The sequence below is a fragment of the Balaenoptera acutorostrata genome, chromosome 3 (genome assembly GCF_949987535.1).
Source record: "Balaenoptera acutorostrata chromosome 3, mBalAcu1.1, whole genome shotgun sequence".
NCBI lineage: Eukaryota > Metazoa > Chordata > Mammalia > Artiodactyla > Balaenopteridae > Balaenoptera > Balaenoptera acutorostrata.
In genome coordinates this window covers 7,205,264-7,221,749 of record NC_080066.1, presented here as the reverse complement: position 1 = coordinate 7,221,749, position 16,486 = coordinate 7,205,264, and the positions used below count along the sequence as shown (strand labels likewise).

Below are 16,486 nucleotides of genomic sequence, written 5' to 3'. Positions count from 1 at the left end.
GTAACAACGACAACAAAACTACCTGCAAGACTCACTCAACATCGTAAGATGTAAAGTTTGTGCAAGAAAAAAACCTGAGACCCCACAAAACTGGCGTAATGGTAACAACTGCCATGTATACACTGTGCTTCACAGCAGAGGTCCCACCCCCAGGGCCACGGACTGGTACCGACCGGTCCGTGGCCTGTTAGGAACCGGGCTGCACAGCAGGAGGTGAGTGGCGGGCGAGTGAGAGAAGCTTCATCTGTATTTACAGCCGCTCCCCATCGCTTGCGTTACCGCCTGAGCTCCGCCTCCTGTCAGCATTATGGTGAGCTGTATAATTATTTTATTATATATTACAGTGTAATAATGATAGAAATAAAGTGCACAATAAATGTAATGCGCCTGAATCATCCCGAAACCATCCCCCCCCGCCCTGGTCCGTGGAACAACTGTCTTCCACGAAACCGGTCCCTGGTGCCGAAAAGGTTGGGGACCGCTGCTTTACATGGTATAAAAACCACGTTATAAAGATGGTCTGATTGTGACCTCATTAACAGCCTATGAGCTGGGGAGGAGGCGTGTCCCCAAGTTGCAGATGAAATGAGCTTAAGGAAGGGCAGAGCCTGGCAAAGGCTCACAGCTTGAGAGCTTTGGGGCAGGACCAAGCTCCTGCCGTGACACCACGCACTGCTCAACTTACTTGGAGCTACAACAATCAGATAACCTCTGCTTTGTTATACTTCTGACTCTACCCTTTTCGCTGTGAGTTTCTGGCATCGAGGGCTCTGTGTTTCCCTGGGCCCAGCACACAAGGTCTCTGTTCACAGCCAGGATGATGCGTGGCCCCAGGGAAGTGGCGCCTGGCATCGGCATCTCCAGAAGCATACAAAGATGCAGGGCCCAGCAAGACCACTTCTGGTTTGGTCCAGAATGGGTTACTTCCTCTACCCTTGGCAATAGAATTAAGAATGGCCGCTGCAGACTGGTCCAAGGCAAAGTCAACGTGAGACTTACCCATGGTTGCTCCTGCTGAAACCTGCTGCCGGATGGTGCTGTGCTATTCAGGTCATTAGACACCCAGAAAAATGAACATGTGAATATCTTCTGAACAAAAGGGAATCAAATATTAAGCCTAACTACAAAAAAAAAACCCCAAAAAACCAGAAACAAAAACCTAACAAGGTCACGGTGAGACTTTCTTCTATGACTACAACCTACGTACTAATTCACTGAGAAAGGGGGGATGCGGGCAGAACACACACACACAGAAGCCCAGCACGGACCTCTTAGTTTTCTGGGTGCCAGCGTCAGTTCTGGGAAGGCTGTAAATACCCTGCTGTGACCACGCAGCACACAGTCGCGGCAACACCCTAACTACACCTCTGACCCAACAGGGCACTCGCCTAAGCTGCCCGGACCCGCTTTCACACGCATGGGACACCACGGAGGTTAAAAGAAAGCACGGTTCTCACTTTGGAAGGCGGCTGAATTTTAATCTCCTGGGAATCAGATGCCGAGTCTGACTTGGTGCCTCCGGAATTCGGTTTCTCCTTTTTTCTCTTCTGTTTCTTCTTTTTCTTTTTGGCACCCAAATCACCTCCGGGACTTCTGTTAGGAAATTCACAGGGTTTGTAAAAACAACAACAGGTCATCACGTAAAATCTGAATTGCATGAAATTAATCATTTAGGAAAAACACATGTTATACACAGGAGGGAAAAACTACGTTAGGACGTGCAATATTCTGATTGATAAAAAATATATATATTTTCAGATGACCAAAAATATATATTTTTCATCTGTATTTGGTCTTGATCCATGGCTCCTGGGTCACAGCTTCCAAAACCCTTGGAGTTTCCTAAAAGATTAGAACTTAAAGGTGTCCCTTATGTCATGTTAAGGAGGTCACTTCTGGAAGCATCTAAGGACGGGGGCAGGTCTCCAGGGGAGCCAACCCTGTGATTAGAGGGTTGGAATTTTCAATCCCATCTCCCTGGGGCTGGAGGTTGAATCGAACACCAATGGCCAATGATGTAATCAATCATGCCTATGTAAGGAAGCCTCCATAAAAACCCAACAGGATGGGGGTTCAGAGAGCTTCCAGGTTGGTGATTTCTCTCCACGTGGAGATTTGGGGACAGTGGCGCCTGGAGAGGACATGGAAGCTCTGCGCCCCTTCCCCATACCTTGCCCTGTGCATCTCTTCTATCTGGCTGTTTCTGAGTTACATCCTTTTATAATAAACAGGTGATCTAGAAAGTAAATGTTTCTCTGAGTTCTGTGAGCTGCTCTAGCAAATTGACCAAACCTAAGGAGGGGGGTCTTAGGAACCTCCAGTCTGTAGCCCGGTCAGAAGCACATGTGACAACCTGGGTTTATGCCTTGGAGGGGTCGGGGGGGATAGTCTCGTGGGACTGAGCCCCTAACCTGTGGGATCTGATGCTGTCTCTGCGTAGACGGTGTCAGAACTGAGATGAATTTCAGGACACCCAACTGGCGTCTGAGAATTGCTTGGGGCTATGTGGAAACCCTCCACCCCTACCTCCCCACTGCAACTGGGTCCAGGAACCCAGAAGAATATTAGTCTACGCTCAGTCATCCTGCAGGGTGCTTAGATGACATTTAAGCAGGAAAACTGTAGCAATAAACTCTATTTTATCACCAAAGTCAAATAGCTTTCACAGGTATCACTGCTCCACTAACTTACTTTTTAATCAGCCTTTTCAGGGAGAGATACATGTCGTAAAATATTCCATTATAAACATCTCTTGGGCACAACAAACCACGAATCTTGACACAAGAGAACCAAAGAAAGGGCATCTCTGCTGGGGGTGGCACTTTTTCTAATAAAGATTTTTATTAGAAGGATTAACAATAAAAAAAACTCTACAAGAAAAAAAATAAGTTCACTGGTAAAACATTTGTTTGGAACCCTTGTCATCTTAGAGCTGTAATCTTCTGAAAGAGAAAAAGAGACACAAGGAGATTTAAAATTTCTCTTTCTTTGGGCCTACTCTCCCACAGTATTCCCAGAAGGTAAATTCAAATTTCGAGTCAGAGATTATTATTGCATTTTCCCCTGATGCAGGGAAAAGTGATGGAAATAAGCAATTCTGTTCTATTGTTCTTAATTAGCTCTATCTGTTCCTATTTTCTTTCTTGAATTTTTACCTAATTATCAAATACATACTCATTATATAAGACACAAATGTCATTAATTAACAGCCTTATAACAGGGTCCCTCAAAGGCAGCCAATAGTTCTTCTGGTATAAATTCTTCTAAAATAGTCTTTCTTCTCTAAGCATGCCTTCGTTTTTACTACGAGTAAGTTTTCAACAAAAATTGAATCTTAAACACACTATTTTGAAACCTGGCTTTTTTTCTCCTTCCACTTAACAAATGTGTCTTGGATTTCTTTCTTTCCATGTCAGGATATATTGAGCTACCTCATTTCTTTTTAGCAACTGGGTAGCATTCCATTGTGTTAGTATATCATATTTTACGTAACCATTCCTATATAAAATATGCTGCTGCAAAAAAATACTCTGGTACTTCCATCTTTGTGCATTCATGCTAGTATGTCCAAAGGTGGAAATGTGAGGTCAGAGGGCATGCACATTTTTAGTTTCAGTGGATAGTTAAGCCTGCTTTACTAATTACTATTCCAGTTTCCACTACACCAACAGTAAATCAGTTTCTGGTTCTGAATACAAGGAGCTTGGAAGTCACCACTCCATCCCAGCAGACTGAAAAATCAACAGTTCTTCTGAGATCCCTAAGGGAGGGAGGCAAGGACACAGGACAAACTGCTGTCCCCAAGGTTGGAGAGACAGCTTCTGGGAGCAGAGACTCACGCGTGGAAACTTCCATGGGAGCCGGCGCTCAGGCGGGAACCCCTGGACCGCGATTCACAGAGCCCTGGAGGCTACATGTGGACAAGCCCGGGAGTTACGAGCCCAGTCACAGGGGTCTCCCACGCTTGTGTGAGTTTTCCCCCAGGAGCGCAGTCAGGTTCCCACAGAAGAGAGCGAGAAAAATCCCCTCGAGCTTCCGGTAGACGGAGGGGAAGAGGAATCATTTCTGAAATCGGCCAGACGTTCTGTGCTGCTTAACAAGGCCTGTCCTCAGCAGAAACTAGTCAACCAGAGCCTAAGCAGCTGGGCTACGGTCAGAGCGTAACTAATCTGGGGGAAAGAAATACCTGGCTCCAGCCCCCATTAGCCATCTGTTCACTTCTGTGACCTCACGGTCCAGGGGCGCAGGCTCACTAAAAGCCTGAGGCCGGATCACAGGACCCTGCAATGCCTCCCGCCCCGCACGCCTCACCACCGCATGACAAAAGGCCTACTTACAGCAGCTCCTTTCACCCAGGACATCACATCCGGCTATCAAGAAAAAACTGCAAGGCATTCCAAAAGGCCAAAAACGCGGTTGGAAAAGATACAGCAAGCATCAGAGCCAGACGTGGCAGGGACGGTGGAATGATCGGGCCTGGGATTTGAAACAACTATGATTAATATGCTAAGGGCTCAAATGGACAGAGTAGACAGCATACGAGAACAGACGGGCAATGTAAGCAGAGATGGAAATCCTAAGAAAGAACCGAGAAGAATCAAAAACGCTGCGACAGAAATGAAGAATGTCTTTGACGGGCTTATTAGTAGACTGGACATGGCTGAGGAAAGGATCTCTGAGCTTGAGGATATAGCAGTGGAAACATCAGAGGCCCCCCTAAACCTGAAAAGCAAAGAGAACAAAGATGGAAAAAACAGAACAGAACGTCTGAGGACTGTGGGGAAACTACAGAGAATATAATATATGTGTAATGGGAGCACCAGAAGGAGAAGAGAAAGAATCAGGAGAAATACTTGAAACAATAATGACTGGGGATTTCCCCAGGTCAACAGCAGGGGCTAACCCACAGGTCCAAGAAGCTCAGAGAACACCAAACAAGATGTTGGTGCCCAACATGCCCCCAAAATGGCACCTTGGCAAATCATTTTCAAACTACAGAAAATCAAAGCTGAAAGGAGCCAGACATGAAAAATTACCTTACCTGTAGAAGAATAAAGGACCGAACAGTAAATGAGAACAGCAATTTCCCTACATCTTTGCCAGCACTGAAATATAACCATTCTTTTTCATACCTGACAATCTGATAGGTAGAAAAACATTTCACTGTAGATTTAATGTTCCTTTAGTTAACCAGGGGTGAGGCTACATATCTTTTTTTTTAAAATAAATTTATTTATTTATTTTTGGCTGCGTTGGGTCTTTTTTGCTGTGCGTGGGCCTTCTCTAGTTGTGTGAGCCAGGGTTACTCTTCACTGCGGTGTGTGGGCTTCTCACAGCAGTGGCTTCTCTTGTTGTGGAGCACGGGCTCTATGCGCATGGGCTCAGTAGTTGTGGCTCGCGGGCTCTAGAGCACAGGCTCAGCAGTTGTGGCGCACGGGCTTAGTTGCTCGGCAGCATGTGGGGTCTTCCCAGACCAGGGATTGAACCCGTGTCCCCTGCATTGGCAGGCAGATTCTCAACCACTGCGCCACCAGAGAAGCCCTACATATCTTTTTATATGTTTAGAGACCATTTATATTTTTCCACGAATAGCTCATTCATATTCTTTTTCCATTAGCCATCTTAAAAAAAAATGATTTGTAGGTGCCCTTTATAAAAGCATGGATAGAACTTGTCATTTATTAAGAATTTTTACTTTGGGCACTTTAATCTCATTTAATCCTCACAACAGGCCTATGAGAGATACTACCCTCTGCTTATATTCCATTGCCTAGTTTGTTGTCTACTGTTTAGACTGTAAATACTTTACACAGTTTAGTTTTTAGCATTCCACTTAATTTATGGTATTTTTTCCTGTACAGACACTTAAAAATTTTATGGGGTCTAATATTTAAAATTTTTCCCTTGTGGCTTTTTGGCTTTTAAATCTTGCTTAGAAAGTCTTCCCAATTCCAAAATTACATAAGTATCCTTCTATAACTTTTTCTCTTTTAGCTTTATGACTTTTGGGGGAAAATATTTAGCTTTCTAATTCATTTGGAATAAAATGTGTAGAATGTGAAGTCCTGTATTTCTACTTTTCAAAAATACGTTTCAAATACAAGACTGCCCCATTATAACATAGCTTGTTATTACAGGGGTCACACTGTAGCGCCCAAAGACTAACAAGCAGATATAATAAGAGAGGCGGAAGTGCCTACTCATTGGATACAATTGCATGGCAAGGTCTTCTTGTTGCCAGACGCTGCTCCAGGTGCAAGCGGTTTCGAAACGTGCCTGCCAATTCTTTGATGCTTCTCCCATCCAGATGTGGGGGTCTCTGTCCCTCCTCTTGAGTCTCGGCAGGCTCGTCACTTGCTCGTAACCAGTGTAAGTGACACTACATGACTTCTGAGACTAGGTCACAAAAGACCACGCAGTTTCCACATGGCTCCCTTGGGATGCTCAAGTCTGGGGGCAGCCAGGAGCCACGTAAGAGGTCTGACTGCCCTGAGACCACCCACTGCAGCCACGGGAGGGAGCCCTCATGAATGCCCAGCGTGGTCAAGTCTGCAGAAGACTCCAGCCCAAGGCAACATCTGTCTATAAGTGCACAAGAGACCCTCGATGAGGAATTGCCTTTCCCAACCTCCTCACCCACCGGATCTGCAAGCCTGATAAAGCAACGTTGTTTTGTGTCACCAGGCCTGTAACAATGTTGCATGCAGCAATAAAAACTCAGCCAGAAACGGTGGGGTGTGAAAGTGGAGGGCTGCTGTAACAAAAACCCAAAACACACGGCCCTGGCTTTCAGACCAGGTGGAAAGACCCTGCGGCGACTGTAAGCAGAAGCCTGACCGTCTCAAGGAGGCTGGCGGTGAGGGCTTGGGAAAATAAAGGAAATGATATGGGAAGATCGACGGAAGGGGACCCTCATTACGTAGTAGAGGAATGTTTATAAAACTGCTGCCAGAGATAACGTGGGAAATAGAAAAAGGACCTAATGAGCATGAAAATCTAAAATGATTTCTGGGCAGATGGTTGAAATTGTGCTGGCTTCTCCCAGCTGTCCTCTAAGAAAATGAGAGCAGAGAGAGATTAACTCAAGAATGAGCTTCTCAGCAGTTGAGAGGAAGTTAGAGAGTACATGAACCCAGGCAGGACTTGCTAGACTCAAAATTAAACTGTCCCTCATCCCCAGCATCTCCGGAAGGCAAAGGCTGCACATATTAAGAAATGGTCTCAGGACAGAAAGTCAAACCTGGAATGGAGCTGTGGCCAGGACCTCAGAAAGATCCAAGGTGGTGCTCCACAGACCATTCCAAACAGACAAAACGCCCTCTCAGTTTCTGAAGGACGTGCCTCTTCTATTCTCTCTCTAAACAGTACGGCTTCTAAATCTTCCGGACGTTCAACCTCACATAAAGACCAAGGTAGAGAAAAGCTTATCTTGAAGAAGAGATTGGTGGGTGTGGCTTTTGTACAGTACAGTGGATTATACCAGGGGGTCCCCCACCCCCGAGCTGCAGACTGGTACCCGTCTGCAGCCTGTTGGGAACCGGGCCACACGGCTGGAGGTGAGCGGCGGGTGAGCGAGCGAAGCTTCATCTGCCGCTCCCCATCGCTTGCATTGCCGCCTGACCCATCCCCCCACCCCTCCCCGTCCGTGGAAAAACTGTCTTCCATGAAACTGGTCCATGGTGCCAAAAAGGTTGGGGACCGCTGGATTATACATTGAAACAGGAAGTCCTGTACATTTTTTAAAGAATTACACCAGCTTGAAAGAGACAAGAGCAGGACAGAATGCAAAGAGGCCTTTGGACCCTCAGCCTTTTACAGGCAGGAAGCAGACAGAGAAGGTCACTCACTCAGATGCAAAGTCATCTTTTCTTTTGGAAGGAGGATTTAAAGGGCAGAACCCAGAGCCCAAGGGATGGAGGCCAGAGCCATGGAGAGCAGCTCCTGAAGATCAGGACTGAACTCAGACCAAGGGACTGGCGACAGGCTCCTGGTTGGAGTTCAGAACTGCTACGGACCGCTGGCTGTGCTGTGCTGCTTGCCCTGTTTGAAGGGGACCACCACCGTGGCTCCCCCACATCTGTCCGTCCTTCCACAACGGGCGTGTGGGGAGCAGACAACACACCTGCTCAGTTCACGGGCACTGAGATGGACTCTGAGGGCCCCCATCCACCTAGACTTGGTTTAGATGATGAGGTCCTGCACTTCAAGCCTGAGCCTCATATATAAGCCAAAACGCGGTACGATTTGCGGGAGAGCCTCAGGGAGGGTAAATGTGTTCTACCTGGGGGAGAACGTGCATCCTTTTAATGGCCAGAAGATGGACTGTGGTAGCTTTCAATACATCCTCGAATTTTTTAGAGACTCCTCCCAATGAACGATGGAATCTAGCTCCCCTCCCCTCGAACGTGGACGGGCTTGTGACTCACGACCAATCATTCACAACAGACGTGTCAATATATGACTTCCCAGTCTAGGCGAGAAGCCCCCCCCCCCCCCCCCACTGCTAGAGATGCACCTGCTGGTGAGGCCACGTGGCTGGGCTCTAGTCAACAGCCAGCGTGGACGGACAGTCACGTGAGTGAGCCCCCCTGGGCGCCCACTGCAGGGGCGCCTTCAGCTGACTGCAGCCTCAGCTGAAATCTGACTGTGACCCCATGAGACCCCCAGCCAGAACTCCCTCCAGCCATGCCCTTTCCAAATTCCTAACCCACAGCATCTGTGAGCCGAATAAAATGGTTGCTGGCTTATTAAACAGCAAGTTACTGGAACATAAAGATACAGCAATGAACAAAGCAACGTCCTGTCCTATGGAGCATATATTCTTAAGGCAACAGACAACACACAGATGGGAGGCTTATGGGAAATTAAACGAGGCGGAGCCTGCACATTGTGCAGCTTAGCGTCTGGCCTGGAGTAAGCCATTCAGTGACTGATAGGTACTGTTATATTATTACACATTTACGCATGTTGTTTCCTCTGCCAGGACACCCTTCTCTCCTTCATTTCCTGGCAGATTGCTTTTCGTTCAAGATTTAGGCCAAGACAATAGACACATGAAAGGATGCTCCACATTGCTAATCATTAGAGAAATGCAAATCAAAGCTACAATGAGGTACCACCTCACACCAGTCAGAAAGGCCGTCATCACAAAATCTACAAACAATAAATGCTGGAGGGGGTGTGGAGAAAAGGAAACCCTCCTACACTGTTGGTGGGAATGTAAGTTGGTGCAGCCACTGTGGAAGACAGTATGGAGGTTCCTCAGAAAAATAAAAATAGAGTTGCCATATGATCCAGCAATCCCACTCCTGGGCATATATCCAGACAAAACTATAATTCAAAAAAGATACACGTACCCCTACGTTCATAGCAGCACTATTCACAATAGCCAACATGTGGAAACAACCTAAATGCCCATCGACAGATGAATAAAGAAGATGTGGTATTCCATATATACAATGGAGTACTACTCAGCCATAAAAAAGAATTAAATAAAAGCCATTTGCAGCAACATGAATGAACCTAAAGATTATCATACTAAGTGAAGTAAGTCAGAAAGAGAAAGACAAATACCATATGATATCACTTATATGTGTAATCTCAAATATGACACAAATGAACCTACCTATGAAACAGAAACAGAATCACGGATATAGAGAACAGACACGTGGTTGCCAAGGGGGAGGGGGTTGGGAGGGGTGGAGTGGGAGTTTGGGGTGAGCAGATGTGAGCTTTTATATGCAGAATGGATAAACAACAAGGTCCTACTATATAGCACAGATAACTATATTCAATATCCTGTGATAAACCATAATGGAAAAGAAATAAAAAAGAATGTATATGTATATATGTATAACTGAATCACTTTTTTGTACAGCAGAAATTCACACGATATTGTAAATCAACTATACTTCAAAAAAAAGATTTAGGCCAAGAATCACCTCTTCCGAGAACCCTTCTTGCTCCTTTCTAACCTGAAGTAGGTGCTCCTAACTCAGTGACCCTTCTGCCCTCTGAGTACCCTCCCATCTGGCACACTCAAAAGCCGGTGCTCTTACCTCTTTCCCCACTAGAGTGTAAGCTCCCTAAGAACAGAAGGTCTCCCATTTCTTTAAAAAACGTGTGAAATAATAGAGAAAATATACATTGGTCTTTGACCCCAGTCCCCGGCACAGAGCTCCTAGAACCCTTGGAATTTCCTGGGAGCGAGCAGTGTCTTTTGCTCCAGTGAGGTGCCTCTGCGTGGGCTCCTGGATGGTCACGACAAAGACCAAGCCATGATCAGAAGCTTGAAATTTTCAGCTCCGTCCCCAGTTCTCCAGAGAGGGGAGAGGGGCTGGGAATGCAGTTAATGATCGATCATAAGCCTTCATAAAAGTCCCCAGAAGTGCAGGGTTCAGAGAGCTTCCAGGTTGGTGAACACGTGGAGGTGTTGGGAGGGTGGTGCCCGGACAGGGCATGGTCACCCGTCCCCCGCACACCTCGCCCATCCGGGTGTTCGTCTGTATCCTTTACCACGTTCTTTCACAATCAACTGGTGAACGGTAAAAAGTGTTTTCCTGAGTTCTGTGGATTCAAATTAATCGAATCCGAGGAGGGGTTCTTAGGCAACTCCAATTTGTAGCTGGTCGGTCAGAAGCACAGGTGACAACCTGGACTTAGGATTGGCATCTGAAGTGGGGAGGGGGCAGTCTGGCGGGACTGAGCCCTCAACCTGTGGGATGTGATGCCGCCTCCAGGCAGACAGTGTCAGAATCGAGTTATATGGTAGGACCCCAGCCCGTGCTAGCGCTGCAGGAATGCTCAGTGTGGGGAGCCCCCGACACCTGGTGTCCGAAGCGCTGAGGGTGACAGCAGTGAGAGTCAGGAGAACACAGAAGGAGAACTGGGGTTTTCCTACTCAGGTAAACACTATCTGTGCTCACCGACATTTCTGAATTCCCCTCCTGTGGACGTTCCAGAGGATGACGCATACACTCCGCCTCCCACCCCCCCACCCCCCCCAAGTGAGAAAGGTAGGCCCGAGCAGGCTGAGCCAATGGAAGCTGAGGAGGTGGAACAGGTCCTGCTCCCAGGTGAGAGCACATGAGGGCCACCACACCTTCTTCTTTGCTGACTTCCCCTCCCAGCGAGCCCCAGAGCCTTGTCAAGATGACGCATCGGGAGGGGACGGGCCTCTGTCAGCTGAGGCCCAAGAGGCCTCTGAGAAGTAGAGGTCCCCACGTGCTGCAGGTAGTGCCGGGGGAGACCAAGTTTTGCTGACTTAATGTGACAGAATTGTGGGCTTGGTCTTCACCACTTAGAGGATCCCAAGGGCCAGCCTCATCACCCAAAATCTAGGTCACACACAGACGCTTCTTTCTGGCAGTTATTCATGTATTAAAATCAGAAAACTTTCTGAGTTAAAGTAATTCATTCCTCTGTAGAGTCAAAGCATGAAAGCCATGTTCAATAGTGAGAAAAAGTGTTTAAAAGACAAGCGCATGAGCTATAGATTCGTGTTTCCCTGTTCTCCCTAATCCTGGAATAGAAACTAGTGCTCATTTTTGGAGATACAAGAAGACCCCGCCAAGTGGCACCCTCGTGGTCTAAAAACAGTAATGCGTTCCCACCCCCAAATGAGCAGTTTGTTTCCATCAGTAGAATCAAATCTGTACTATATATTGTGATGTTTATGTTTAAAATCATCTAGTAGTTAAGGACTTCCATAAATATCTGACTAGCAATTGGGCTTAAACAAACATATCACAGCCAGATACCAGAGCTAGAAATATGCCATGGATGGTACGGTTTTGTACATTCTCTGATTTGGGAGTCTGACTATTTCGGGTTTTCCTCCCTCAGTGTTCCCAGGGTTGGCACCTCATAAAGTGGTGAACTTGCTGTGCTGTGCTTATGTGATTTATGTGCGCATTCGTGTCAGTGTGTGCAGGGTACAGAAGAAAGCTATTCCTGTGTGTATCCCTAAGATCGCTAACGTTTTAATGCTTGACACTAGTAGATTTTTATAACAAATGTTTGTTGAATGAATGAATAATTCTTGGGGTAGCTCCAATCACACACTGCCAGGAAGTAGAATATCTCTGAAAGCTACAATTCCCCCAACCTGCATGGTAAAGTTGATTGCAGCCTATTATCATGTATTTACTACGCCATCTACTATGTACTCAGCATTGTGTTGGGTGCAGGGGAAGGGTGGAAGAGGTCTAGCCTCAAAGAGACTGGAATTTGGGAATCAGAGCTGACAGGCATACCACTAGTCCCTCACTAGGACAACTGTAACCAAAAAAGATAATAACAAGTGTTGGCGAGGATGTGGAGAACCTGGAACCCTCACACACTGCTGGTGGGAATGGAAAATGGTGCAGGTGCTTTGGAAAACAGCGTGGCAGTTCCTCAAAATGCTAAACAAAGATTTACCACATGACTCAGCAGTTCCACTCCTAGGTCTATGACTAAGAGAATCGAAAATATTTGTGCACACAGACACTTGTATACAAATGTTCATAGCAACATTCTTCATAACTGCCAAAAAGTATAAACCACCCAAATATCCATCAACTGATGAATAAATAAAGAAAATGTGGTATATCCATATAATAAATATTATTCAGCAATAAAAAAATTGTAAATAAAAGAAAGTATTGATACAAGCAACAACATGGATGAGCTGTGAAAACATTACACTGAATGAAAGAAGCCAGTCACAAAGGGCCATACACTGTATGACTCCATGTATATGAAATGCTCAGAATACGCAAATCGAGAGAGAGAAAGTAGATCGGTGGTTGGTGTCAGGGGCTGGGAGGATGAGGAGGGATGAGGGGTTTCAGTCTGGGGTGACGAAAATGTTCTAAAATTGATTGGGGTGATAGTTGTACAACTCTGTGAATATACTGAAAGCCACTGGATTGTACACTTTAAATGGGTGAATCACAGGGTATGTGGACTATATCTCATCAAACCTGTTGAAAAAGTGGCAGGTGAAATTCCTGTCCCCGGGGGGTGATAAGATGCTGCAAAGGGCTCAGGATAATAGAGGAAAATCCCAGCTCAAGAAGATTCAGATTCTGAGGAAGAAAAAGATTCAGACTCTTAAGTGCCTGAGGCTGATTACTGAATCCCAGACGTTTAACCATGGAAATCACGCAGCCCTTTTACAAAGCTCCCTTGGCTCTTTAAGAACAGAAGTTCCATTTCCCACCTCCCCAAGAATTCGTACAAAAAATCCATAAGGAAAAGCCTCTCCATTTTGCTACCCCAGGAAGGAAAGATACTTCCGTCTGTGCCTAAAGAGAATCTTTGGCACATTCAAACCCCAAGTGTAAACCAACAAACTCCTTGTCGGCCACGGAAATGTCAAACTAAATTTAATAAGCACATCCAGGAAATCTCTTCAGAGATATATTCAGGGATTCTGCAGACAGGACTTAATGGAATGAGCAAAGTAACACATTTTACAGGAAACTGTAAACGTTTTACAGTTGCCCCAGGAGAAACAAGTGAGAGAGAGACCGCCAGCTGCCCACAAAGATCCATCCCCGCTTCGTCCGGGAGCTCACAGCGTGTCAGAGAGACCACACTTCCCCACTGCTGGCAGTCAGGTACGGCCATGTGACTGAGTCCCAGCCAGCGGGATGGGAGTGGAAGCGAGCCTGCCACTTCCTGCTGGCCCAGACAGGCTCCCGGGGGTGCTCTTCCACGCTCTCCCTCCCCTGGGCCGACTGAAGGCAGGTGTAGGATGAGACAGTAAAGGACGGCAGAGCCACGTGACAGGAGAAGGCAGCCTCTGATGGACAGGATAAAGGGAAGTTCCCCTGCCGTCCACCTGAACACCTGTCTGGGACTGTCCCATCAATACGGAAAAAAACTGGGACTTCCCTGGTGGTCCAGTGGTTAAGACTTGGCGCTTCCAATGCAGGGGGTGTGGGTTCCATCCCTGGTCGGGGAACTAAGATTCCACATGCCGCATGGCGTGGCCAAAAAAAAAAAAAAAGGAAAGAACTTCCATCGTGTTGAGCAATGACACCATAGGGTCACCATAGGGTTACAGCAGCTTAGCCTGTCATAACTAATACATTAATTTTAAGAGCTCGATTCACAGTATGTGAACCCCAAAGATAAGAAAAATTTTAGATTTCACAGGATTCCACCAGAGAGATCACTTAGCTCCTCCCCACAAGGACCATTAGTAGTTTGATATTATAATTATTTTACAAAATTTTCCCCCTTGATTTCCAACTTCCTGCATAGAAAATGGTGGGATTATAGGTGATTTTAAACGCTGCTGTATTTTCATGCATTTTCTAAGCTGTCTATAAAAGCCACAATGCCTCTGCAACTAAAACATTATTAAGATACAACAGAGCTCAAGAACAGATAAATAGATCAAAGAAATGGAGTAGACAGACCTGTTACAACTCACAGCATACAAGAACTTGATATATGATAATGATTACATCATGAATCAGTAGTGAAAACATAAACTTTTAAATAAATAGTATCAGAAAAACTGACTTTCTATACAGAAAACATTAAATTAGTTTGCTACTACCCAAGAATTATAAAAACAAATTCCAAATAAGTTAAATACCCAAACGTGGAAAACAAAACCGAAGGCGGTGATTAAGGCAATGATTAAGACCGAAGGCAGTGATTTTTGCCGGTTTTGCTAACATCTATCCATGCCTAGTACAGCGTCTGGCATATATGGTCAAATAAATATTTGTTGAATGAATAAGCGGAAGAATGACAATAACTTCATAATATCAGTGAAGAAAAGAATTCCTTAAATAAGGACCCAAAAGTACAAACCGTAAGATAAAAAGGGGTAACTTGACTACATCAAAGTTAAATATTTTGTGGCAAAGTGATTATTGACAAAATTTTACAACTACAGAAGTAGGGGAGGTATTTATAAAGCACATGATAAAATATTAAGTCAGAACATATAAAAAGCTCTTTTCCCATTCACATTTTATCTCCAGCATAGTATAGACAGGCAACATAATATCCTGGTCAGGACTGCAGGCATTAGCTAGAGTCAGACCACCTGGTTTTGAATCCTGGCTCCACTATTTCCTAGCTGTGTGACTTGGAATATTTTACTTAACCTCTCTGTGCTTCAGTTTCCATACCTGCAAAAGGATGAAGCTTTCAATGAATGGTGTTACAACAATTGTCAGGATAAAATGAGCTAATACATTAGTATCAATAGTTGGCAAAAAGAAATCACTCAGCCAATGCTAGCTATTATTATGATTATCCTGCTTTACTTTTCTTCATATAACTTATCACTAGCTAAAAACGTATTATTTATTTGTCTTCCTCTGACTAGAACATAAGATCCATAAGACAGCCTTTTCCATTGTATTCTTAGCACCTAAAACAGTGTCTGAGGTATAAAATAAATATTTGCTGGGTGAATGAGAAATCAATGTAAAAATCAATAGGAAGACAAAACACTGAGAGATGAATGGGCTGAGGATATGAATAAATGATTCACAGAAGAGGAAACCCTACCAGCCTATAAACTTATGAAAGGATGCTCAACCTCACCAGCAGCAAGGAAACTGAAAATGAAACCACTTCAGATTCTACTTTTTATCCACTGACTCGTCAAACATTTTCAAGTCTAATAACATCAGAAGAATGTGAGGAAAGGTAATATTTATATAATGCTGGTACAAGCAATTTGGAAACAACCTGGCATCCCCCCCATAACTATCATCCACATCATCACCATCATCATCACCATCATCACTCCCACCATCATTACCATCAATCATCATCACCATCATCATCACTATCATCACCACCACCACCGCCGCCATCCCCACCACCATCACTGTCATTGTCACCATCGTCATGGTCGTTGTCAGAGCAGCTAACACTTTAGTGCACTCACCGTGTAAGCACCTTATATATATCAACCTCGTAAATTGTCACAACAACCTTGTGAGGTTAAGTCCTACAATTATAGTTAATCCCATTTTATAGAAGAGGAAACTACAAGACATAGAGGTTAAGTAACTTGCTGAAAATCACAGCTAAATAATGGCAGAGCCAAGGACTCAAATCAGCCAATCAGACTCCAGGATTCAGGTAATTACTACAATATATCGTCTCTTGTTTATGCGTTTCCACTGGATGAATATCTGTTTAGATATTTATTGGCGGTCTTGAGGTCTTCTCTGGGGAATGACCTCTTCTTTTGTGAACATTTTTTATTAGCCTAGTTGTCTTTTATTGACTGGTAACAGATCTTTAGTGTGTGTGTGTGTGTGTGTGTGTGCGTGTGCGTGTGTAGGTGTGTATGTGTGTTCTGTTTGGGATACCAAATCACTTTATTTAGAGGGAAATGCACTACCCAGGAGAGAAAATACATGAGGCAGTTTGGCACAGTTTATGAAAAAGGTAACCCAAAGGAGCATCACGGTGCCCAGGTGATGGAAGAGAACTCACAGCCACAGCTGCAGGGCAGGTG

The 16,486-nt window shown here is 45.1% G+C and overlaps 1 protein-coding gene across 3 annotated transcripts in view; it reads right to left on the bottom strand.

The window, feature by feature from the left end:
• Positions 1-16,486, bottom strand: part of NMT2 (N-myristoyltransferase 2) — a 55,373-nt gene that overhangs the window by 25,229 nt on the left and 13,658 nt on the right. For all 3 annotated transcript variants that reach the window (XM_057543762.1, XM_057543763.1, XM_057543765.1), the window contains exon 2: positions 1,458-1,593. In XM_057543762.1, the coding sequence (XP_057399745.1) occupies positions 1,458-1,593 (136 nt within the window). The remainder of the gene's footprint in view (positions 1-1,457; positions 1,594-16,486) is intronic.